General features: G+C 34.1%; 2 protein-coding genes across 2 annotated transcripts in view; one reads left to right on the forward strand and one right to left on the reverse strand.

The window, feature by feature from the left end:
* LOC148944153 (chromosome transmission fidelity protein 8 homolog) overlaps positions 1-7,744 on the forward strand; it is a 32,427-nt gene extending 24,683 nt beyond the window's left edge. The window contains exon 3 of the mRNA XM_089099671.1: positions 7,544-7,744. Coding sequence (XP_088955797.1) covers positions 7,544-7,744 — 201 coding nt within the window. The remainder of the gene's footprint in view (positions 1-7,543) is intronic.
* The window catches only part of LOC148944154 (NADH dehydrogenase [ubiquinone] flavoprotein 2, mitochondrial-like), a 28,475-nt gene continuing 9,753 nt past the window's right edge, over positions 7,745-26,466 (reverse strand). The window contains exons 3-7 of the mRNA XM_089099670.1: positions 24,476-24,538; positions 19,347-19,537; positions 15,763-15,970; positions 12,555-12,631; positions 7,745-7,899 (exon numbers count right to left, since the gene is read on the reverse strand). Coding sequence (XP_088955796.1) covers positions 7,806-7,899; positions 12,555-12,631; positions 15,763-15,970; positions 19,347-19,537; positions 24,476-24,538 — 633 coding nt within the window. The 3' untranslated portion in view covers positions 7,745-7,805. The remainder of the gene's footprint in view (positions 7,900-12,554; positions 12,632-15,762; positions 15,971-19,346; positions 19,538-24,475; positions 24,539-26,466) is intronic.

A 26,466-nucleotide genomic window follows, 5' to 3' on the forward strand; every position in this document is an offset into this window, starting at 1 on the left:
AAATATGTGAAACCATAACCCTTGTCAATAGCAACCAATATTCTAAGGGCCAGTTTTTCAAAATATGTCAAACCATAACCCTTGTCAATAGCAACCAATATTCTAAGGGCCAGTTTTTCAAAATATGTCAAACCATAACCCTTGTCAATAGCAACCATTATTCTAAGGGCCAGTTTTTCAAAACGACATGCACATCAGAAAATCTACCATTTGTACTGATTCTAAATATGTAAAAGTTATAAATTTTAAAGTTACAAATAGACGTTATTTGTATAAGAGAAATTACAAAATATTAGAAAGAGGAGAAAACTTATAAAAGAAAAGAGGAATAAAGAGGAGAAAATACTTAAAAAATATATACAATCTTCCTTAAATTACACCATCAAGTTCAACATTGTCACAAAGTCTGGAATAAGGTTGTGGTCAAGGAAGTGAGTTATGTGTTTTTTTCATCTTTTCAAAGGGTGGATTGCTTGAAACCACTGGTTTTATAACATTGGGAGTGGATCTATTTAAACAGAAATTATGAGTTTTGTTACCCTTATTTAAGTAACTAAAAAAAAGTGTTTGAGTGCATGTGAGGGAGTGGTGTGTCAAGGACTCAAAAAGGACATTTTAAGACCCAGGTTTTTCAATTTTTCACGAAAAGTTCTAAGAGGTTAATCTGGAAGAAGATGGGGGAAGGTAAGAGGGGCAATCTGTTCATAAAATTCCTTCGTTTCATGGAATATATTTAGATTGTTTTGAGAATTGGTGATGGAGGGGTGGCAAATCTGTTCTCATTTTAGAAAGATTTTTAACAAAAAAAAAAAAAAAAAAAAAAAAAAAAAAAATCATATGCGTAACTGCACAGAAGAAGGGATGGAGAAAAAGATTTTCCCAAGAACTGAAAAGATTGTCTCCAAGTCGGAAAAGTATAATCTGAACACTCAACATTTTAATACTTTGCACTCCCCCCCCCCCAAAAAAAAAAACATCTGAGGGATGCTTTCCGCCAGGGGTGATCATATCAAAGCGGTGGTTGCTGAAAACAAAAAGAACACTCATTCAAAATTATATTTCCTTTTTCAAAACTAATGACGTAAATCTTGAAAACCATGGGTGTTTAGCCAGTAGGAAGAAAAAGAAGAAGATTAATCAAACAAATATTTTGTTTGTATACAGCAAGGCGTCCACAACATTGAAAAAGAGAATGAAATTAAACCATAACAATTTAAAGAAAGGAAAGAATCAAGACCAATAGATAATACAAAGAAAAATTCAACCAATATGCACAATAACTTTTTCATGTAAAAACTACAGAAGTAGAATATATAATCAATGACCTAGCTGTACAAAAAGGAAGAATTGTATCTATTTTAAAGGTATAATATGCCTAAGAGACAGAAAAGGAAGATATTGCCAACAACAGAAAAAAATTACAGCTATTTTGGAGGCTTGTTCACAGCATGTCAGGAGATTGAAAGAAGAAACAGAGAGAAAAAAAGTCAACTTAAAAATTGCAGGAAAAACAAGATAAAACCAACAAAATAATTAACAATGACACGAAACTAATATTAAGAATTCTTTTTTCTTAGATATTTACAGAGAATTCCTGGCAAGAAATTCGAACTCGACAGCTCATGCACTTTTACATGGTAAAAGGTTGGCTCTTGCAAAATATTAAATAAAAAAAAGTTTTTTTAAGTGAAAGTAAGGAACGATGTTAAAACTTAAAACGAACAGAAATTATTCCGTATATGAAAGGGGCTGTCCCCTCCTCATCGCCTCGCTCTTTACGCTAATGTTTTTCATTGTTTAAAAAAAATAGAGTTGTGAGAAAGTTAAACTTTAGCGTAAAGAGCGAGGCGTTGAGGAGGGGACATCCCCTTTTATACACGGAATAATTTCTGTTCGTTTTAAGTTTTAACGTCGTTCCTTACTTTCAGTTAAAAAAAACTATTAAAGAATATTAATTTTACTTTTATTTGGTTAAATGGCTTTCTTGAAACCTGTTTAATTTTATTTACGAACGTTTTTATTAAAAATAAATATACGTAACTTACGAATTAACCTACGTAACGAACCTCTATATTCTTATATTTTTAATAAGTATATTAGAGGGTTCACCCCCTAGTCAATATCTTGCTCTTTAAGCTAAAGTTCAAATTTTTTCAAATTCTTTAAAAATGACCCCTTTATCACAAATGCCGTTAATTAGAAAAAATAGCTCTTATGAAAGTACTAAAAAATCTTTGTCTTAAAGAGCGAGGTATTGACTAGGGGATGAACCCAATCCTATACGTAATGTTTTCTGTCGTTTTAAGTTTTGATGTTGCTCCCTACTTTCAGTTAAAAAACTTGTTTTTTTTATATATAATTTCTGATCTTTATTTAAATAATGCTGGGAAATCCGGCGCCCCTTCATAGCAATGTCCCTTCTCCCATGAAAACTTCCTTCATGGTAAGATCCTCCCACATAACCCCCGACTCACTCCCCCCACTACCAGAAAGAATCCCCACTGAAAACGTCTGTATACTTCCCAATAACCAATACTATATGTTAACATTGGGTAAAGTTCATAACTTTCAGCCCTCCCCCCTGGGACTTCGGGGGATTAAGTCATCCTAAAAGACATAGTTATCATATTTTCAACCATGCTAAACAATTGGCTATCTCAAAATTTTGATCGGGTGACTTTGGGAAAAAAATTAGCGTGGGAGGGGGCCTAGTTGCCCTCCATTTTGTTTGGTCACTTAAAAACGGCACTAGAACTTTTAATTTCCGTTTGAATGAGCCCTCTCACGATATTCTAGGACCACTGGGTCGATACGATCACCCCTGGGGGAAAAAAACAACAAAAAACAAACAAATAAACATGCATCCGTTATATTTATCTTGGCAAAACTACAAAATTCCGCAATTTTGAAGATAGGAGCTTGAAACCTCCGCAGTAGGGTTCTCTGATACGCTGAATATGATGGTGTGATTTTCATTAGGGCTCTATAACCTTTAGGGTGTCTTTCCCCCTTTTTTTGAAAATCAGCCAAATTTTCTCAGGCGCGTAACTTTTGATAGGTAGAACTAAACTTGATGAAACTTATAAAATTCAAAAACTTATATATTTGAAATCAGAATTAAAATTTGATTCTTTTGATGTATCTATTGGTATCAAAATTCCGTTTTCTACAGTTTCGAGTACCATTGAGTCGGGTCGCTCCTGACTTACAGTTCGTTACCACGAACTGTTTGATGACTATTCATTTAGGGTTTCCCAGATTGAATGATGCATCTATTTATTAAAATCGCTCCTTCAGAGGTTGTATTTTTAGTGCAAGTGTTTACTTTTCTTCTTGTAAAAGGAAACACGAGGTGAAAAAATTTCACTAAATGTTTGATTTCTTGTTATCCTAGATGATTTTGGCCTACTTCATTGTTTAGACTGTTTAGGCCTCACTTCCTGAACCTGATGGTCGGTTCCTAATTTCTTGTACAGCTTGCGTTATAGCAACTTTGAATTTTCTGCCAAGCTTCTATTTGCAAAAGCCTGGTGAACTCTTAGTTCACTCTCTGGCAACTAAAACGCTAAAAGCGAAAATAAAGTTGACTTGTTAGTTAAGTAAGTTTCGTTAAATCGAACGCAACTCTGGAAGGGTGCTACCTACAACTGAATCTTGTACAATGTAATTCAGTAGAACAACCATAATATATATTTACTGTATAATAAATTACGATTGGATTTTTTCCATGTCTCTTTCTTCTGATTCATCTCGCAGTCTATTTTCTTATTTCCTCTTGCAACATGTTATTCTTCCATCAATTATCTAACTAGTAGTACGAATCACAGATTTGTTGCACTTATCACCAGTTGCAGTCATCACCAGTTGACCAGATCACCAGTTGCAGCTGTCAACAGCACAGAAGCAACTGAGCTATTCCATCAAAGCTATGTTTTGATTCCTCAGTCAACCGTTCAACAGATATATAAAACCAGTTGATTAAACTGGGCAAAGGGCTATTGGCACATCAGATAGGTGATGGGCCTGGCGGCAAAGCGTATTGTGTGACTTAATCTTCCAAACTGTTTAGATCCCTACAAATTAGTTTCTTACTAATTAATGTTGAATATGTTTTGGCTATGTTTCACCAATTTCAGCAAAATAAATCACAGAGTTAGCGCAATATCCTTCCTGCCTGTTCTTTTGTATGAAAATTTTGGCTAAATCCTTTTTTTCTGTCCTATCAGACAACACTCCTTTAAGTTTTAATCTCCAAAGCACTTACAAATTTTGTATAGTTCAAGCCAATTTTGGTGTCAGTATTGAGATTTTTTTGCCCTGATTTTATTTCTTAGCCCTTCCAAGCTTTGATTTTTTTGATAAAAATCCCTTTTGAATTACTTAAAATAATTTCGAGTTTTGAAATCTAGTGACAAGCAAACAGTTAATTCTGTTTCTAAAAGATCCTGTCTCCGAATTTGCAAACTGCCGAATTCTATTATGGCTCGGCTGGTGTGAAAACAAACAAATAAGCTAAACCATAATGCCTAAAAATAAATTGTTACTTGTTTAGAACGAATGACAGGGTCTAAAAATAAAGTTGATATATGCACAAAAAGTACCCATTGTTAAAAGCCCCGTCTAATTTCTTTTATAAAACAACGTGATTGTATAGATAACCCTCCCAAATCAAAAATGTTTCTGCTGAATTATTTAGATTGGGAAATCACTTGGCATTCCATATTCAAATTACGAAGTTTTGTTACTGAAGCCAGGCCTCATTTACCGTTTCAAAGATCAAAGAATGAAAAAAAAAAATGCTTCAAGCTTTCGCCTGGTTAGTTTGTGATTATTTTTTTACGCCAAAATTGATAGTGCCAGACCACTATAAACTTAGGGCCTGATATCCAAATAGTCAACCATTTATCTATGTTTTCTCCATTGTGTTGTATTTTTATTTATTTATTTATTAATACCAAAATACGGTAAGCTTTAACAAGCTTGTCGCACTAAACAATTATAAAAAGTCTATAACAATGTCAATGACATGACAAAAACATACAGTAACTGAAAACATTGAAAACATAATAACTGAAGCATATAGTAGCATACCAAACTAAACATACCTGTTAATAATTGAAACATACCAAAAAATAAGCCTACAAAATAACTGAAAACACACTGTCACAAATCAGCTAATACAAACGTAAAAATATTCTCAAAACGGATTGTGATAGGACCTAGTATAGAAATCTGTAGAGGTTAAACTACTTTTGAAAGACTGGACCGTGGTACTTGCAACTATTTCCGATGGAAGTGAATTCCAAGTCTTCCACATTCGGCTAGACAAAGAGTTTTGGCCTAATCTTTTCTGTGAACATGGTGGGTAAATTGTGTGTTCGTGTTGACGGGTACTACTCTATTCTGTAAAAGTAAAAAAGTGAATTGGGTTGGTATTATCGATATTTCCAACAATGCAGAATTTATTTATTAAGTCGGCCCTATCACGTCTGAACTGGAGAGAAGGCCACTGCAGTTTTTGCATTCTCTGCTGGTAGGGTAGATGACTCAGGTATGGTATGAGTTTGGTGGCCCTACGTTGAACTCTCTCAACCCTCTCTCTACTCTCTTATTAAGGGGATACCATACTGATGAGGAATACTCAAGTAATGGACGTACAGTGGATACATACAGTGAAATCAGTGAATGAAGATTAAACTTAGAAAAAGTACGCTTTAGACGTGGTAATTGGTAATTCGCCTTATGGGTGATATCCGATACATGTTTATTAAATTTGAGACTTGAATCAAAGCAAATCCCAAGGTCACGAACATATTCCACACTTGAAATTGATTTACCAACAACAAAGTAATGGTAATGCTGAGGAATCTGCGCAAATAGTGCACAGCATTGCACTTGGTTTCATGAATGAACATAGAGTTTGCAGTACACCACTGGCCAAGAGCAACCAAATCCTCTTGAAGTAAAGAAATCTCTTGTTCACTCATGACTGACCTGTAGATTTTTACATCATCTGCAAACACTTTTAAGGTCGAATTCCTAACAACACCTGGCAAATCATTGATAAAAAGGCAGAAGAGTACTGGTCCAAGGCAACTGTCTTGTGGAACTCCACTTATGACAGACATAGGTGATGACGAGCATCACCTACTGCAACCTCTTGGGTTCTATTTGTAAGATAATCCGTTATCCATGCTTTAGTTTGTGTTGTATTTGTTGGTCTTATTTTTAAAGGAATCGCCAGACAAGTTTTCAGGAACAGCATACCTTGGGTAAACATTCCAAATAGATATGCAGCAGCGTTGCCAACGCTTTGAAGTAAACTGTGCCAGTTTTCCGACTAGAATTCTACCACAAGAGATTAATGTGTACCATCTGAACAATAGCTTAAAAATTCCCATAATAAGAAAGAACATTTTCGGTTAGCTACAACTTGGAATAGATGTTTGAGTCAAAATGGAGCAAGTAAAATCAAAATGTACCAGAAAGTTTGATTGTGCCAAAAAGTTTTCAAATATAAAAATTCTTTGTACCAGGACCTCTAAATTGTAGCAAAAATTGTACAATTGTCCCGCGTTGGCAACGCTGATATGCAGTATCTTAAAAAACTATTCTTCAAGTAATCAGTGCGGGTTGTCTCCTCTTGTCCGTAATCTGACTCTGCATTACCTCCGCGTTTTCTCCGTATTGGTTTGGCAAACAGCAATATAAGAAGAGGGACAGACGATGGTATGACTAGAGTAAAAGTATTATTCTCTCTGTGCTTATAAGTACAAAGTGCATAAAAGTACAAAGAATAATACAAAATATTATTCTCTCTGTGCTTACCCTTTCTTAGTTTGTGCAACAAGTTTTGATCTGTCTAATACCCTTTCATCTTTCTCATCATCATAACCATGGTGAGGATGATCTTTCAAGAGGGCAAAATTCTAGTTTGGTAATACGTCGTAAATACTCCATCTTTGGCTGTGCAATGTGTTGTTTATAATTCTCTGGAAGGGTTTTTTCATTTTACTTCAATTTTCACCCGAGTGAAAAATAAATTATGCTACTATAGTAATAAGAAAAATAAAAGAAAAAAACTTTTAAAGTAGGAAATGAATTTTACCTCTTCTGCATACATTTCAATACAATAAGCATAAATTCAAGTTTCAGCAGGCCTTCTCTAATTACAGTTCTGCATACATTTAATATCGAAAAAAACATGTCATGTTTAAGGTAGCCTTATTGAGCATAATATTACAACTAGAGTTCCTTGAATACAGCTTGGGCACAATTGCTACGAGGTAAAGGCTGCTTATGACAGGTTAAAGAAATGCCAAAATCAATTTTTAAAAGTCAGTTCTTTCAGAGAGAAATTATGCCTGGTAGGAAGATTTTGACTACGTGTCTGAATTCAGGGTTAAAAATGCATTAGTTTTATTATTCAGTTTTTTATAAAAAAATAACTTTGTCAACTAGTGTTAATCGACGCTTCAAATTACATTACAATTCGAGTTCAATTTATTTTCAAAGCTTTCCTATATATGTTTTTCTTTTTAAGGGTACACCTATCCTAATCGTCGGGCACCATATAATGTATGGAAAAATACAGGACCTGGAAAAACCTTTAGTATTGGCAACAAAGGAGACAAATACAGTCGAAACATCGAAGATAGAATACACCATTTATGCTATTATAAGGAGAAAACTTTTGTTCAAAACAAGGCCTAAGCCTATAATTAGTAATGCGTTAACAAGATAATTAAGATATATTTCTTTATTTTTATACATTTTTACAACAAGTATTCAAAATATAATTTTCCTTATAAATCCGACCTTACTTTGAATCCAGGACCTGTAGGAGGTGTTGTCAAAGTGGTCAAACCATTCAAGGGCTCGCAAGCGTATCTCCCACTTCTAAAAAAAGAAAAAGCGACGTCAATGTCTATAATCAAAAACAAATTAAGTTTGCTGATGCCTCCAGTCTTTTCTATAATCGCTTTTAGAACTGACATCAGGTGCCGCACGGCAGCACTGACATTCTTTTCAAAATAAAGTATGATTTGAGGACAATCTCTCCATTGTTGGTCAAATTAAAGTATACCCTAATTATTTTCAAATATTTTTCTATGCCTCTTACTTGCAAATACAACATTAATTGAAAAGAAACAAAAGCGTGACAAAAATTTTCAGGGGGGGGGGCACAGACGGGACGAGGGAATAATTTTACCAAAAGATTTGTCAAAAACTGCCAAAGAAACATTCGGACCTGAGTTTTTAACTCATCCATCAATACCCTCTTCTAAGACTCGATCTACGCCCAGTTGTGGGACAGGCATGACACCCTACCCGCACCCATCATGGCTATCCCCACGATTTGTGATGATAATGAATTTGCCTAGTTTCTTTCGAAAAAGGAATAAAACATTTTAATGCCCGTGATTTTATAAAAGTAGTACTTTCTAAAGAGATCATGTTTAACAATTTAAACACATCAGGGTCACAATCTTAAATAATTTTTAGCTGATGATGTAACTGATAGTACTGTTTTTTTCATCTTTTTAATATAATCTTTTATAACGGCAACTTGAATATGAGCTAAGCGTAATTGCCCTTCAAAAGGTTTGTAATGTTTTCTGGCCATGTACATCTGGCATTAAAATCTGATCCTCTTTTTCGAAATTCTAATAAATGAACAACTCCAGATACGATATTGATTTTTATACAAGCATTTTCTCTCAGCAGACAATTTTGTTTTAGATATTGCAGTATCATTGAATTTGAGCATTTGAATTGAATTTTGAATAGTTTTTTTTTTTGCTCAAGATGTAACAGTTAGTATTGTTTCTCTCTCATCTTTTTTTAAACAATATAGTAATAGTAATATAACCTTTCGTAACGGCAGCTTCGATGTGGGCTAGGCGTGATTGCCCTTAAAAAATTTTGTAATAGTAACCCGGTTCTTTTTTTTGTATAAACGCTTTCTGGCCATTCACATCTGGCAACATATTTTGATTTTTTTTTTCTCTTTCTTACAAGCATAACAAGATACGAAATTTTGGATTTATTCAGGAATCTTTTTTTTGTAGATAATTTTGTCTTTGATATTACAATGCCTTCTTTTTCTTTCGAAAAACAGCACCTGGAGTCAATAACAGACTCCTTTCGGCTTCTAGGAGGTTTCATAATGGAATAGGATGGTTTTGTGGGAAGTATGAGTACTCGAGCTGCCATTTCCCAGCAATTTAAGGCATGGAGGCAGGCTTGTACCTATTCGGCTCTTGCTACTCGCTCTCGCTCTGTACTCACTTTGCTTTCTTCAAACAATATTAGTATCCACAAGAAAATCAATTATGCTTTTGTACAAGTTGCATTACATCTGTTGCATTATACTTTCATCTGTTGCATTATAATTGGCTTTAAATAGCTCGTCGATATCTTTATTCGTCTTCAGTCTTTCAGATGTACGTTTCATATTTGCTGTCAGGTATGCCGTGCAATAGCACTGAAAAATTATGTGTTATAAAGTCTCAGGCCCTTTTAAACAAAATCTGAAGTTTGGGTCGTCCCTTTTATTCCATTCATGTTCTTCCTTTCTTAAAATCAGAGAGTAACTGTTTATTCTGAAATAAAGAACATTAGTTTCCCGATATGGGAAGATCAGAATAGGAGGAAAGAACTGTTTTTGAGGTATTCTATGTCGGGTTGTGTCACGTAGAGTGAGAGACCTGACGTTTATAGAAATGGGTGTATCCACTGTAGAATTCGCCAGCAAATCAGCAATTTCATTATAGTATATGCCCTGATGACTTGGAATATGTTGAAACTGGATGATAATATTTCTCTGTTGAAGGACAAAGAGAAGGCTCCGAAGGTAATGCAGATCTGAGTCCGGTGCTGATTTGTGTACTTTAGAAATAAATGGTAAAGCTGACTTTGAGTCTGAAAAACCAACGCACTTTTTTTATAGTGGGGGTTTTGCTTTACCTTAAGTGCCTCAATTATAGCTTTAATCTCAACAGTCAGGATGGAAGCTTTAATTGGCAGCTATGTACAAATATTCAAAGATTAGCTTGGGATTGTCGTGGCTGAAGCAGCTTTGGACCCTTCTACCGAACCATCTGTGTAGATTTGTAGGAAATCAGGGTAATCATTTAAGATTATCTGTCTGAAAACTAACTTACTCTGAGTGGTGAGAAAACTTGAGTTCTTATCCATTATAAGCTCAGTGAATACATGAATAGGATTAAACTTCCATTTTGGAGGCTGAAGGTGTAAAAAGCAACGCACTGCATCATTATTCCAGTTGGAAACTAGTTCAGTGAAAAGAAACCAAGAGCGGATATGCCAGCTATTATTCATTGAACAATTATTACTTAAGGTTTTTGAAAAAAAAACCATGCAATTCACCAATTGCTACGATTTTTGTGTAATACTTGATTACCAGCATGTTCCTCCTTTCTTGCACAGGCGGCATACCAGTTAATGCCCGGACCTTATGACTTGGGGTATGGTTGTGAAAACTAAAGGCTATTTTTATTGCCATGTTTTGGAGGCTTCCATTTATCCATATTTTGGGAGGGAAAAATCCTTTTCTTTTGTAAAATATAGTTGCCTTAGTCTTTGATGCTGATACTGGAAGAGAATAAGCCACAGAAAAGGCCCATAGCTCTTTCATCATTTGGTTTAATTCTGTTGCCATATCATTTGTATTGGACCCTGAGCTCCAAATCAAAAGATCGTCAGCAAACTCTGCTTTGCAAGCATTATCAGAGCTGAACTTTAAATCAGACAGAAACAAAAGTGAACAATAAAAGGCTAAGTGATGACACCTGCGGGAGTCCTTTATGCACTGGATATACATTAAAGCATTCTCTATTGACTCTAACTTTATAATGCCTGTCGGATAGGTAATTGTCTAAAATTTCGATAACCCCCTCTGGGGAGTCCATATTTTTAAGAGTTCTGCAGAGTAAAGTTTTATCAACATTGTCAAAAGCAGTCTCAAAATCCACCAACACGACAATTAAAATCTTTCCTTGCTCTGTGGATTGTCTCATAGCGGCTTCTAGGAGGACTATATTGCCCACAGTGGATCTATCCTGACGAAAACCTCATTGGGACCTTGGTAGTAACTGGTTAGATTCGACAGACCATTCCAGTCTCTTATGAATTGTTTTCTCTGAGAGTTTACCGAGGACCGGTAAAATTGACATAGGTCTATAAGACTCCGCTCTTTTGGGAGGTTTTTCTGGCTTAGGCACCGGTACAATAATGGCCTGCTTCCATAACTTTGGAAATCTTCTACTCTGCCAAGATTGATTATAAATATGAAATAGTTTGGTTTAATGTCATGTATGCCATTGAATTAAAACATTTGGATTAAAGTTTGTCTGAAAATAATTAGAGTTAGAATTTTGAATGATTTTTTTAGCGGAAAATATAACTGATAATACAGTTTTTTTTTCAATTATTTTATATAACTTTTTATAACGTCAATTTCGATGTGACTGTGTGTGATTGTCCGTCAAATACCTTTTTTTTTAACAAAACTCAAATATTTTGTATAAAAGCTTTTTGATCATCCATATCGGGCATTGTATTTTGGATTTTTTCTTTGAACATTCGTCTCAAAGTCACACTTGAGTACCCATACAGTAAACACTGTTCCTCCTTTCTCAACGATGGTTAGAAATATGGTATTTTTGTAAGTTGCAATTTCTATATTTTTCGAAAAAATATTAACTTTTTAACAGCAAAATGAATTAAAGCATAAATTTTTGCTGGTTTTCTAGGATGACATCATATTTTTTCCCATATTACAATTAAATCTAATTTGTAAAAAGGTGGCATTTCTTTGTAGATGAAGTTTCTCAAAAAGAAAAGAAGAAGATGTAAAAAGAGTAACACAACAACCAAATCTCCTATTGCCAACTCTTGTTTTAATTTGGCTGAAGGTTTAACCCTATTTTATATATTATTTTTATATTCATTTGTTTATCATCTCTACTCATATATTTTTAGCAATTTTTACCTTTACAAGAAAAAATTTTGTAATTATAAGGATACAAATGACGTATTTAAAAACTTCAACACAATGTCGTTCCATTATTAGGTTTTATGGGCTCAAGTTGACTTTGACCATACTTTGGTCATTCATCAAGAAGGAGAAGAAAAAAGAGACGAATTTAATTTGAAGATGTGGCAATTTTATAGCCGAACAATCAAATACTGAAGTACAATGGAAATGGGCTAAAATATTAGACCGTTAGTCGGATGACATCTGAATTTCTATGAGATCAAAGTCTTATTGAAAATCGAAAACCAAAAGAAACAGAGTGAGAACAAATTTCAAGGAACTAGGTTTTATGTTTATTCTAGCAACTGAAACGTCAACTCCACGCCCTATGCGCCAGCAATGGCTCAGGAGGATCTTTATTTTTTTTTATGTTTTATGGAAAGTAAGTAACTAGAATGTACAGATGATGAAATTACTATCAGCTCTGTTTTTTCCAGAGGGTTTTAAGTTCTAATTGTTCCATTATTAACTAGAAAAAAGCTACAATATTTACCTTGGGCCAGCTTTTGGCTCTTTTCCAGCCCTTAAATCATCAATGATTTCCTCAGTGTCTTTAACTGTTAAATCTTCCTGCAATTACAAAGGAAATAAAGTATACTAAAGAGGGGGGACAAAAAGCGAGGGGGGGGACCTGCAAAAAGGGTTTCCTTAAACTTCCTCGTCGGTGCCATAGTGCGGGGAAGCAAATGAGGAACATGATTGTCCCAGACGAAATGATTTTAGTGTATATACATTTTTAAATCCAAGGAAAAATACTACCAGCTATCTTATCCTGATTACTAGTATTTCTTGAATAACCGTAGTATTTTCCCCCATGACCACACTGCCTTTTCTATGACGAAATCAATAAGAGTTCTAAATAGGGATAGGTCATTTTATTGGACAGTGAAACAAAAATATAAACAAAGATATTTCGATGACACAGTCGGTCATCATCATCAGTAGAGTTAGTAACGTATCAAAATTAAAACAAACTGTATTTATACAGTTAGCAACATTTCATTTGCTATTAGAAGAATGTTTAACGCAGTATTACAGAATTCAAAAACAGTTAGTGAACTTTCTAAGTCAACGGACCGGTAACCTTCTTTGACCTACAATTTTGAAGAAATTTGAACCACCTTTATTCAACGCAGTATTACAAAACTCAAGAACAGTCAGTGAACTTTTTAAGTCAACAAACCGGTAACTTGCTTTGACCCTGAAGTGATTATTTTGTTTGGTATAAATACAGTTTGTTTTAATTTTGACATGATTGTAACTTTACTGATGATGATGACCGACTGTGTCATCGAAATATTTAGAGTCGCTGTTTATATTTTTGTTTCACTGTCTAATAAAAGGACCTATTCCTATTTGGAACTCTTATTGATTTCGTCTTGAATAACTTAAAACAACTCTTGTCTAGGTTGTATCTCCAGGTAGGGTTACTGTACCTTGGGTCGTCCCCAAGGTACGATGTTTTCTTATAATGTCAAGGGCGGCGGAGCAGAGGGGAACTGACCCACTCTTTGAAGAATAACAAGAATATCACTTTCAAGATTATACTAGATGAGAAAAAACTCGAAAAGAAGAAAAAAAAAAGAGGATATTTACAGCCAGCGAAAATGAAATGCAATGCAAATATTTTGGCTGAACCGTTATCACTACAAAAACAGAAAAACAATAAAAGACCATAAAAATAACCACTACAATAAATAAAACTAAACCATAAAAAGCACCATAAACCATAAAATACAAGCACCACCCTTTCAAAGTAGCCGTGAAAGGGTAACTGAATAAAAATCTGACATTGAATGACCATCCAAGAAACTAAATCGAATTCATTTTATTTAATGCTTGTGCAAAAGCCAAGCGCTGAACAAGTATGATATCATCTAACATTTTATTAGATTGCAAAATATTATAATAGAAAAGAGAAAATCTGAATTAATAAGTGCATTATTTTTCACTTTTAAATTATAACATTTCGCAACCTAGTAAAATTTGAGATGATACGAGAGCTTATACTAAGCTCAACAGTCACTATTCATCATGGCAAATAATTAAAAAAAAACTTCAAAGGTATTATGCCTGAGCTTATACTAAGCTCAACAGTCACTATTCACCATGGCAAATAATTCAAAAAAAACTTCAAAGGTATTATGCCTAACAAAACTTCAAAGGTATTATGCCTAAAAAAAGTTCAAAGGTATTATGCCTTAGCTTGTACTAAGCTCAACAGTCACTATTCACCATGGCAAATAATTAAAAAAAAGAACTTCAAAGGTATTATGCCTAGAAAAACTTCAAAGGTATTATGCCTGAGCTTATACTAAGCTCAACAGTCAATATTCACCATGGCAAATAATTCAAAAAAAAATTCAAAGGTATTATGCCTCAAAAGGTATTAGAAATACATAAATAAAAAAAACGGACGAACAACGTTTCACAAAATTTTGCAAGCAAGCATGGAGGGAGGGTCTCAGGAAGTATCATGGTTAATTTCAAAGTCTAATAATTCTCATCCAATTTGTTAAAAAAAAAAACGCAACATATAAAACACATTATATTTCATATTCTGAAACTGCTTACAGTTCGAAATTATTGACATTTTTGCTTGTTTGATGTTATCGTATTATATCGTTGAACGCAGTCGTTTTCAAGATGGCGCTGCACATGGAAGAAAATTTTTGCCTGACAGCCTAATAGCTGTTATTTTGTATTTACCGGGTCTGGTTTGGTTAGAATAGGTGAGACACTGATTTCATTGAAGTGACGACAATAAAAAGCTTATCATGCTTTGGATGATACTGTTACTCCAGTTGATTTTTTGTTTGTTTATTTTTAACAAACAATCCCAATTTTCCGTTTTTTAACAATTTGTCTATGACGAATTTCGGTCCTGAGAATAAATTTGTGGGTACATATCTGCCAGTTTCCTCGTCGCTAGGTTAGAAATACGATGTTGAAACTAAAGAGTGTGATTTTTTTATAAAGGTTTTTCATTTCGATTTTTGAATTTGGTAAATATAGTGTTTGGATTAAACGAAAAAGTGGCTCTTTGTTGAGGTATTTCTAGTTGATCTTTTACATTCCCTCTCTAATTGGTGCATGCTTTATTAAATCAGGGGCACATGTCATAAGCTTTGTCCTTCTAAACCCCCTATTTCATAAATGCCTTTTTTTCTTTCTTTTTTTTTGAGAGAAAAGAAACCCGGCCCTTTTTTCTGTTTTTTTTTAGAGAGAAAAGAAACCCGGCCTAATGCATTTGGGAAAAACAAACAGACTATTAATTAGTCCCCGACAATTACACCGGAAATTAGCCCCCGATAATTACACCGGAATTTATGTAGAAGGGACACATAATCACCGGGAAGAGTGGCACAGATTGAAAAATACCCTGCAAAATCACGTAACTTATATACTTAGCATAAAAAGTTAGAGGTGAAAGTTTAAAAATGTCGAGATTTCGGGGAAAGGAAAAACACTTTCCCTACAACTGATCTTGAATTAATCAACTTATTTTTTGGATCGGAACGATAATTTACTCTCAGGTAAGAACTAATGTCGTTATTTATTTGTAAAATGACGTTGTTTCCCTTCTACTATCATTTTTCAATCCACCCAGCAAAGAAAACTTGAGAATTTCTGCCTAGAATTACACTTTCCGGGAATCAGAATCCACAAAAAGCCCCACGGTCAACGTAAACATCACTTACATAATAATTATCATTAATCTGCATCATTGGAGCATTAATGCAAGCACCAAGGCACTCGACTTCAAGCAAAGAAAACATGCCATCTGTAGTCGTTTCCCCATTGTTGATACCCAGTTTCTTCTTGAGACAATTCATGACATCCTCGGAGCCACGCAACCAACACGGCGTTGTTGTACATACTTGAATGAAATTTTTTCCGATTGGATTCCTGAAGAAAGAGTAAAAATATATTATATTTTTAGAACATTTTTATATTTTTCTAATACACATATTTTTCTTATACTTTAAGTGTATATTATAATTATAATGAAACTACAATAAATAATTATTAGAAGGGAAGATACATGGCCATGATAATGTAATCATCGTGAACGGCAACAACAGGACACAATTCTGTAGTCTAAAAATTGTGTCATAAAATAATGAAAATATATACTCGTCTGTCTGCACCTACCCTCCTATTTCACGTAGTTTAGGGTGCAAGAGTATCCTTGAAAATTAATAACAAGAAGACTAAGTCGGTAAGTCTATGAATAAGTGAAGATGAAGAGACGAAGAGCAAGAAGATTGATCAAGTGGACACCTTCACTTACATGTGTAGTGTTATTAGTAAAGACGGTGGGTGCTGTGAAGATGTTAAAAGTAGAATAGTCAAGGGTCAGGTTTTTTGTTGAATCAGGAGTCAAGCAGGAATGCGTTAAGTCCCCATTTACATGGATTATTTTAATGAACTTAGTCTTAACGAATACTGCAAAGGCTATGGGAGAGGGCAGACTCAAATGGAGAAGTGGATCTCTTTAGGCTTAGATTATGCTGGTGATTTGAGCGTTCTAGATGAAAACGTTGGCAAATGAATGAATATTTGGTGGTTTTGTGACTTCAGAGCGTAGGTATGGGTTTCAAACTTAATGTTAAGAAGACTAAATCCCTAATAGTTAAGGTGAAGGTGAAGAGGTAATGCTGGGTAACAAGAAGAGCGATCAAGTGGACAGCTTCACCAACCTAGTTAGTGTTTTTAGTAAGGACGGTGGCTACAGTGGAGATTTTAAAAGTGGAATAGCTTAGGCCCGGGGTGTTTTTCACAGTTGAAAAAGGTTTGGAAGAATAGGAAAATAAGTGCGAAGCAAGATTAGAATGTTGGAGGCTACAGTGATGACAGTAGTATCGTTCTAAAGCGGGGGCGCTCCGAAAAATAGAGGAGTATTCGCTAGATGTTTCCTAGAGAAATTGCTTACGGATTGTTTTGGGTACCCGACTAACTAACCGTATCTCAAACAGTAAGCTGTACGAAAATTGTGGTTCAATCCCGCTTTCTAGGGCTATAATGAAAGAAAGGATGAAATGACAAGAACATGTTCTGCAGATGAAGGATGATAGATTGCAAAAGATTCTCCTAGTCGGCTAACCGTCTAGGGCCAAACGAAAAGCAGATCGTCCCCGAATGGGGATGGAGGATGTCACAAGGAAATATTTAAGGGAATGAGAACTTCTTGGGAGGATATAAAGAGGAAGGCTTTGAACAGCTTGGGATGGAGGAGGAGCGTTCGTAGCTAGTTGGCCTCAGGCGACTTGGTGCTGCAGTGAATGGTTAGTAGTGGTAGTATTCCGCATAATCCACTACATTTATGGATCCTGACAAACATAGCCTACTTTGAAAATGTAGCCTACTACATAGTCTACATTGAAAAAGTTACAAAACTCAAATACCTGTGCTTTAGTTTCTCAACCGTCCCACTCAATTACAAACTTAGATACAATAATTAAAATATTCAGGTATTTAATGACTTAGATTTGAAATTAAATCAAAGATCGTTAATTAGATCCTTAAATTGAGTAATTAAACCATTGAATTTAATATATTAAATGTAAATAGTTTAGATAAAGCAGACCCACCCACATGGCAAAATCTCAACATGGGTATTTTATACGTATGCCAATGCTTAACTGAATAAGAAATTTTATTTAAATAAGTGCAACAAAGGCTTTGATTTATGATAAGTCAAACAGAGGTCAATACAATAAGGTCAAACAGAGGCTTTGATTTATGATAGGTCAACCAAAGGCTTTGGTTTATGATAGGTCAACAAGAGGTCAATACAATAAGGTCAAACAGAGGCTTTGATTTATGATAAGTCAAACAGAGGTCAATACAATAAGGTCAAACAGAGGCTTTGATTTATGATAGGTCAATACAATAAGGTCAAACAGAGGCTTTGACTTATGATGGTTTATCACCACACGAGGTTACGACTAAGTGGTGTTTTTCAAGGTAAGAAAAGCTCAATATTGCTCCTAGTGAATAATTAATCAGTAGTTATTAGACATTTAATCAAAGAAAGGTTATCTGTAGGCTAATAACGTCTGTCAATAATATATAAATGTTCCAGGAATCTGTTAGATATGTGTTGCAGCTGAATTCTAGTTACTAATGGGGATAAAAGTAAGGTAGTTTTTTTTTGCAAAACTACCTTCCCAGTTAGCCTGTCATTACCAAATTAACAACCATTTAATTTCGGAGATGGATCATGTCAAGGACTTTCAAACTATATCTCCCCGCAGTTCTCCCGCAGCTCGAGGAATCCATTTCTCTGCCAAGTTCTAGATTTTTTTTTAGTATGTTTATTGAAGAATAAAGGATCCTGAGCCAAATTCGATGACCTTTCCTGAAATTTTCCTGAAATTTCCTGAAATTCGATGAACCTTTCCTGATCCTGAAATTTACTAGGCATGTACAAGACAAGCCGAATTACTAGCCATTAATTTATAATGCAATTCCTAAGAAAATGTATATTCTTAGGACTTTTTTTTTGCACATTTCCAAAGGAAAACGCACCTTTCTAAAGAAAAAAAGTCATCCGAAAGTTCTAAGTACCTTTTCCTTAAAGATATCATCAAATAATCTCAAAGAATACAAATAAAAATTAAACAATTTTATTTATAAAATAATTCGATCTTTTCAGTACACAAGTAATTCTGCAGAATATAACTATTTTAGAACATAGTTCACAACATCAGGCACCGCGAGAACCCGATATACGTTGCAAGTTTTTTGCAGAGTGGAATCCTTAGGTTTTATCTATTTGTTGAATCCAAGCATGAACAAAACGGCACATGCAGATGATAGAATAGCTCCTTTAGAGAAGCAATCCCAGATATATCCACATGGACAAATGAAGCAATCTAAACTTTAGCAGTCTAACACGGTTCAAATGACTGAAAAACATGGTTCAAATGTGTTGCAAGCAATACAGCGATAAAACGGTTTAAACACTTATGACAGAAGCAGCCAAGTCGTCATTTGGTCAAAGTACAGAAAGCATGCAAGACGAGCTGAGGGACTAGATGGGATTAATAATTTTTCTGTGGAGGAGGGGCTCGAATGTATAGTCAAGGTTTCATGATTTACATTCATAGAGCTATAATATAAGAATATTATATATAAGAATATATATTATATATAATATTATATATAATTATATATAATAAGAATATTATATATAATAATAAGCAAGAGTTCCAAAATATAATATGCTAGTTTTGAATTGACGTTTACTGAATTAAGCTGGATTTAAAACATCTACTACCTATTGAACATTGTGTAGAAAGTGGCTACTTCATATACTCTCATTTTCGGCATTTCTAAAATTTCGGCTACTTTGTGCATAGCAGAAATGGGTAGCCAGCCTCCATGTTGTCTTTGAGCCAAGTCAAGCAAAGGGATTACAGCAGCCTTTTCGTGCCCTTCAGGGTAAATCTTCATAATTGCATCAATTCTCTGTAAAAGCAAATCCCGTTTAATTAGGTGACATTATAACCAGGATGATCTCGTTAGTATCGAGAACACTGGACATTTGTCCAGCGTTAATTGAAACGAACTATTGTTCAATGTTATTAAAAAATAACAAAAACTTAAAGTATATCAGCATGGAATAAACTTGAACACAAAGGGTCCCACTCTGCTACCATAGGTTAATGAGATATATGGTCTGAGGTAAATAACTTCTTACATCTATACTATTGTGCATTACGTAACACACGTAAGGAATTTTTTTCCGTTCTGCAAAATAAAAGTTACAAGGACAGATTTGCCTTATTCCTGAATAAAAAAGTTATTGTAATCCAAATAGAAAAGATCCGAAAAGGCAAAACACAATGGCTGTAGCAATTGACCTCATTAAAAAGGCAATTACCAGCCACTAATTATTCGAGGTTAGGTACAATTTTGAGGCTTATTGATCAATTAAAAATGGCTAAACACAGTGGCTAACATAGATCCTAAATGGCCATCTCAGTGGTTGTGGCATTTGATTTCAATAAAAAGGTAACTATCAGCTACTAGTGTTTCGAATTACGATTTTTGTGTTTATGGATAAATTGAAATGGCTAAACACAATGGCCGTGGCTTGTGAATTTTTTAAGAGATAACTACCAACAACTAGTTCCCCGAATTACAATTTTTAAACTTATGGATCAACTAAAATGGCTAAACACTGTGGCCGTGGATTGTGAATTCAATAAAAAGGTAACCAGCAGCTAGTTCCCCGAATAACAATTTTTAAACTCATGGATCAATAAGCCTAAAAACTACTTTTTAGTGCTATAATGAGAGAGGAATTAAAATGGTTCACGTTTTACAGATGAAAGATGATAGGGTACGAAAAATTGTCCTTTTGGCCAAACAGAATGCAGGCCATCTTCAACTGCGGTGGACTGATAAAAACGAATTCTTGGGATATAGTAAAGAACAAAGTTTTCAACAGATTGGGTGGAGGAGCGAGCGGCTACTGACGGCTTGGTGCGGCAATCAATTCTTGGTAGTAGTATTTTCCCATAGAGCTTGCAGTGTATTTTTCCAGCCCTAGAATCTATTCACGACACGTCCCCGGTTATAATAGAACCTTTTCACCAGTAACAGCATCAGAGCTTAATGCATGGAAAATTGTCAGTTACAAGTTGGGCATTCTGTTAGAAATAGAAAATATTGCATTGTATATTAATGATGCGACAATTAATGGCAATGATTTCAAATAGCCAAGACAATAATGTTTTCTGACTGTTAAAGTGCAAAATTATTTCCTTAAAACAGATAACCTTCCTGCTACCATGTTGAGGGGGGGGGGAGGGGGAAGGTAATTTTGGAAAGTGTCATATTTAGTTTTTTTTTTCTCTCCTCATTAAAAAACAAAAAAAAATGCATATTTTCATCAACCGTTTTCATATTTAGAGACGTGGCATATATATACTATTTTTTTATAGTCGAATTTGACATCATTTTTTTTTTGTTTTGGCCGCATCAAAATTTTCAGTAAAAAAAGCATTAAAAATTTGTCTTCTGTCATAGGATTTAAAGCACTGTGCGATTATGTATCTTTTTTTTAAATTCTATGTTTAGATGTGTTTGTTTAATTTCATTTCACATATCTTAAAATATAAGAGCAAACCGAAAGAAGATTCAAAATATTTAGTCTATATTTGTATTTTTTTCAATATCTTACTCTGGGTACACAGGTTTTTATAAAATTATAAAACGTATAAAAAGTGTAAAATTAATAAATTATAAAATTTTATTGGGTACCCTATTATTTTCCAGATTAATATCCTCTCCCCTATTCGTAAGTTCCCTTTTTGTAAACCTTTAAAATCTTTTGCAACTCCGTTTTTCTTTCCTTATGTTTAAGTGATACTTAATTGCATTGATAAATCGCTGTTAGCTAAATTCAATAAGCTTTAAATTTCATAAAAGTGAATCCTATTAAAGCCCTAAAATGGTTTATTGTAGACTCAAATAAATCATTTTAAATTGTATAAATGAGACTCTTCCTTTGCAGCAAAGAGGGATGCTAAATATTTTTAAAGTAACTTTTGTATACCTAAGTATTATTTTGTAAAAAGCATGGCAACAAAACATCCCAAACAACAATTAAATTAACATAACATCCCCACTATATAAGTTTATCACAAAAGAAAGCTATCAAAAACTTGTCTCTTGTTGCTGAGATTAAAGTATTGCACGATTTTGTATCTGTAACTTCTTGAAAAGTTCTTCTTGAAATGTGTTTAATTTTGTTTCTCAAATCTTAAAATATAAGAGAAAACCGAAAAAGGATTCAAAACATTTATTATGTATTTATTATTATAAACATTATTATTATAAACATTTATTATTTATTATATACTTTTCACTCTTACTTTGGGTGCACACAGCTTCGATTTTTTTTTCTGACGTAAAACGCCTCGCGCACACAGTCAAGACCGTATCCAGGGGGGTTGAACCCCCCCCCCCCCGAAATGTTTGTTTGACTCGTAAAAACGTAACAAAAATGGACATAAACAAATTTTGTATGCGTTTTAAGTTTTTTTTGTGTAAATACCCCCCTCCTCCCCCAAATTTTTTTTTGGAGTAAAACCTCCTCCGAAAAAAATCCTGGGTACGGCCTTGCGCACAGTGTATACAGCAGGGCTCTGAACAGTCCATATTCAATCAGTCAACTCTTTTCATTAAAATACAAACAACAAGAACATGGAGTTGGATAAATGGAGTTAGAAGATAGAAGATGGAGTTAGATCCCTTTAATTTTGTTGAACAGATGCGTTATTCAATAGCTCAGATCGAATATTTCATAGCAGCAGAGGAACCAGCATGAAACGTGAGCTTACAGTTAAAAGCAGGTGAAAAAGGCAGCTATGTAAACTTAAGGTTACTCAAAAAGAGTTCTAACCGTTTTTCATTCCTTTTCCTTTCGATTTTAATGTAGACATTACTCTATACTATTTCATGAGCTAAAACCCCAGTTTTAGTTCATGTGGTTTCAAGTACAATAAATTCTATGTTACTTAACATGAAAGATATACATAAACAATGATAAATTATGGTAACAAGGATTTTAGTCAACTTTAATTTTTAAAAATATATTTTTTAATATTCTACGTTATTAATTTGAGCTTTTTTACAATTTAGATTAAGAAAAATGATGTTTAAGACATATATGGAATTTTATTTGAAAAGAATAGATGGCACTGATAATTTTGAGAAGAATCGAGTTTTCACTGTCAGCTCACAGCACTATGAACTAAACTTTTTCAAAAGGTATGGAGCAACACATTAAAACATTGAACTACTACAGACAGTACAGAGTTAATGTCGATAATACTAGTGACATCGACAATGTAAAGGCCCAGACTAAAATTACAAAAACTTGGATCAATTTGGAATTTTATTGGAAATCACTAGAAACTATTCCCTTCAAGAAGATGCAACCTTTCTCCTCTGGTCAGTTTCCTAAAATCTACTCTTTGAACTGAAATTGAAAGATTTGAAGCAGAACAGACAGTGGTTTCGGCCAGTTGATTTAAAAAAGCAAAAATGTTACAACACCAGGGCTACAAACAGTGCAGTGGCAAACTAAAATGACATGAATTTGGGATCATATTTTAAATAAGCTAGTTATTTCCAATAACCAAGTTTTTCCTTTTGACTACAGGAAAAAACACTCAAATAAAACTTGACTTTCCCCTCTAGTCAGTTTCCAATACCCTTCGAACCAAACCTAGAAGGTTTGAACTTTACGAACATATTTTATTGTTTTCTCCTATTTTCAGTTTTTTCCTTTTCTTTTGATTGATCCCTCAATACAGTTTTAATACTCTGTGAACTAAATTTAAGAGGCTTGAGCTTTATCAATATCTGAAAATTTTTATCGGATGGGTTTAGGGAAAAAGGGTGTGTGTATGTGTGGGGGGGGGGGCCAGTTGCCCTCAGAAATCTTTTGACTCTTAAAACCTGAACTAGAACTTTCAATTTCCAATCAAATGAGCCCTCACTGAAGTTTATATGAGTATCCCTTTCATAAAAACCATATCCGCCCCCAACACCGGAGTTTTTGTTATCTAGTTTTTGAACAATTAAAAAATAAAATAAAAAAATGACTATGTCAAAATTTGTAGCACATGGGTTTCAGGAAAAGAGCATGGAGGGGGGGGGCTAGTTGCCCTTCAATCTCTTGACTCTTCTTATCTGATCTTTGAACTATTTTTAACAAAACGGCTATCTCAAAATTTTTATTGGATGCATTTGGGAAAAAAGGGCGGTGGGGGGGGGCCAGTTACCGTCTGATATTTTTTTACTCTTAAAAAGTGAGCTAGAATTTTCAATGTCCAATCAAATGAGCCCTCGCTGAAGTTTGTACGAGCATTCCTTCCATAAGAACCATATACGCCCCCAGAGCATAACTTACAATGCCTGCCCCCGGGCCCTTGGGAGTTGTGTCGACTTAAGAGTTTTTATTATGTGATCATTGAACTATTTTAAAAAAAAATGGCTATCTCAAAATTTTTATTGGATAAATTTGGGAAAAAGAGGGCGTGGGGGGGGGGGAGGGGGGCTAGTTGCTCTCCGACCACTTTTGAATCTTAAAAAGGGCACTAGAACTCTCTATTTCCAATCGAATGAGCCCCCTTTGAAGTTTATACGATGACCCATTCCATATGAAGCGCGTCTGAAAACAAAATTATACTAAATAATAATAAAACATTGGAGCCGTATGGCCTTTACTCTAGGCAACACTATAGCGTTGCCTCTGATTACTAGTTATTCTTTTTTGTTTAATTTTTACATTTTTAATTAATTATTAAATTTATAATAATAATATTAGAAAAAAGTATTTTTTAATGCTACTTTAACTGAGCTGAAAATGTTTGAAGTTTATGAACATACCTTTTTATTATCTTCAGAGAATTCAAATGGAACATCAGGGTTGTTTTCAACAGTGTCTCTATGCTGAAATTGAAAAAAAATATTACAAAGTTAAAAGCAAATCCATTTAAATCTAAGATAAGAAAGTGTTCATTGCATTTCATTGGCATCTCAATAAGATCGCATTAACATAAGTTTTCTATATTCAGGGACCTAAAACATTTACTTCAATTAAATATTTTTTATTAAAAAAAAAAAAAAAATACAGTTATAAGACTTTCAACAAAATGTCAAGATTTTGCATGTTAGATTCAAAGTCACGTGGGCCTGGACTTTAGTGAGAATGAAATTAATACGGCAATATTTCAATAAATGCCACTTCTTATTTTAGCGAAACGTATTAAGCACTATGGAATACACCTATAAACTAAGATAAAAAAAAGAAGAATTGTAAAGAAGAATGACGAAAATAGAACTTGATTTAATATTTATGATACTTAAAGAAAAAAGGGCAAAAAAAATATTGACTAAAGGCCATATGACCCATGTCTCACATTTCCAGATCAGCCTTTTAAGGTTTTAGTTTTTACTAGAAATTGAAAAGTAATTTCGTTACTTCATTACTTACTTACACACCTTCAGGTGGTTCAAGACTCCTTGTGTAGACCAGAAAATCGAGTGGTCCGGTTTCTTGGTATCCTGCTTGATGAGAACCTTTTGTTTAGAAAGAATATAGCCATGATTATGGTTAAGGTCTCACGGAGTTTGGGTATCATTCGAAAACTCGAACACACATTTCCTGGATCTATTCTGAAGCTTCATTTTTCTGCCTTATCCAGTCATACGTTTCGTATCTCCCCATTGCATGCATGTCTACTTCTCCTTCTATACTGGGGTCACTTTCTGTCATGCACAATAAAGCACGGCGCCTGGTTATGGACACCAACCGTTCCTCACCAACCCCGCTCTTAAATCTACAGTCTATTAACATTCTTTCTTGTGCTTCTTTTATCTTTCTTCAGCTTTACGGAAATTTTCCAAAATCTCTTCAAAAAACTCCTGTTTGTTTCTGATTCAGCTCCATATAGCCTCCGTTCTTCACATAATGTCTCCCTTCCTCCTACCCCTACTATACGGTTAGATTTCAATCCCCTCATTGCTTGTCAATAGGTCTGTGATTCCCTACCTTCTTCAGTACAGAGATGCTTCTCGTTTGGGACTTTTAAAAGGATTCTTAAGGACCATTTAGTTAAGAATCAAACAGAATAACTTTTTGTTCTTTTTTTTCCTCTGAGGAGTTGGTGTCCCCTGAGTGTTTTTTTTCATGGTGTATGGTTGTCTTCTATACGCTTTGACTCCCGGGCCTCAGGTATAGTCTTTTTTTAATCTTATATGTTGTTTGGCTATTGTTCTCTTGTATTTTTTGTATTTGTATTCTTGTTTGTTTGTATTGTATATTTTTGCTTGTATATTTGTATATTTGTATATGGTTGTGCAACATTTGCTTGCTTGTATATTTTTTGTTTGTATTCTTGTATTTTTTGTATCTCTTGTTCTCTTGGTTTATTGTATTTTTTTTTTGTATCCCTGGTCATGGAGCATTTCGAGGGAGAACAAAAATATTGCGTTTCCAACCTGTATGTATTGGTAAATAAAACTCTGAACATAAAATTTTTAAAAATTAATTGGCATGTCTTAATTTTAGATAAGATTTTGATTTGGTATATAAAATCAATAGTAATGCATAAAATTATGTCAGGTTATCCTTGAGCTGGAGGTACTGAAGTATTTTTGTTTTTTTCTCAATTATGGCTAATTTTTCCAACTTCTACTAAATCCATTTTACCTCTGTTAATGTGACTTGTTGGTACATTTTTATCATTTGAAAAGCATTGCAAATTCAAACATAGTAGAAATTTCGCAATTCACTTTATCATAACTTTATCAATGCTAATGAGAACACAGTTTCTCTATTAACAATGTCAGGAAGCGACATGTGAATTCATTCCTAA

Source organism: Artemia sp. Qi Xiang Cuo, chromosome 14 (assembly GCF_049724085.1).
Source record: "Artemia sp. Qi Xiang Cuo chromosome 14, ASM4972408v1, whole genome shotgun sequence".
Lineage (NCBI taxonomy): Eukaryota > Metazoa > Arthropoda > Branchiopoda > Anostraca > Artemiidae > Artemia > Artemia sp. Qi Xiang Cuo.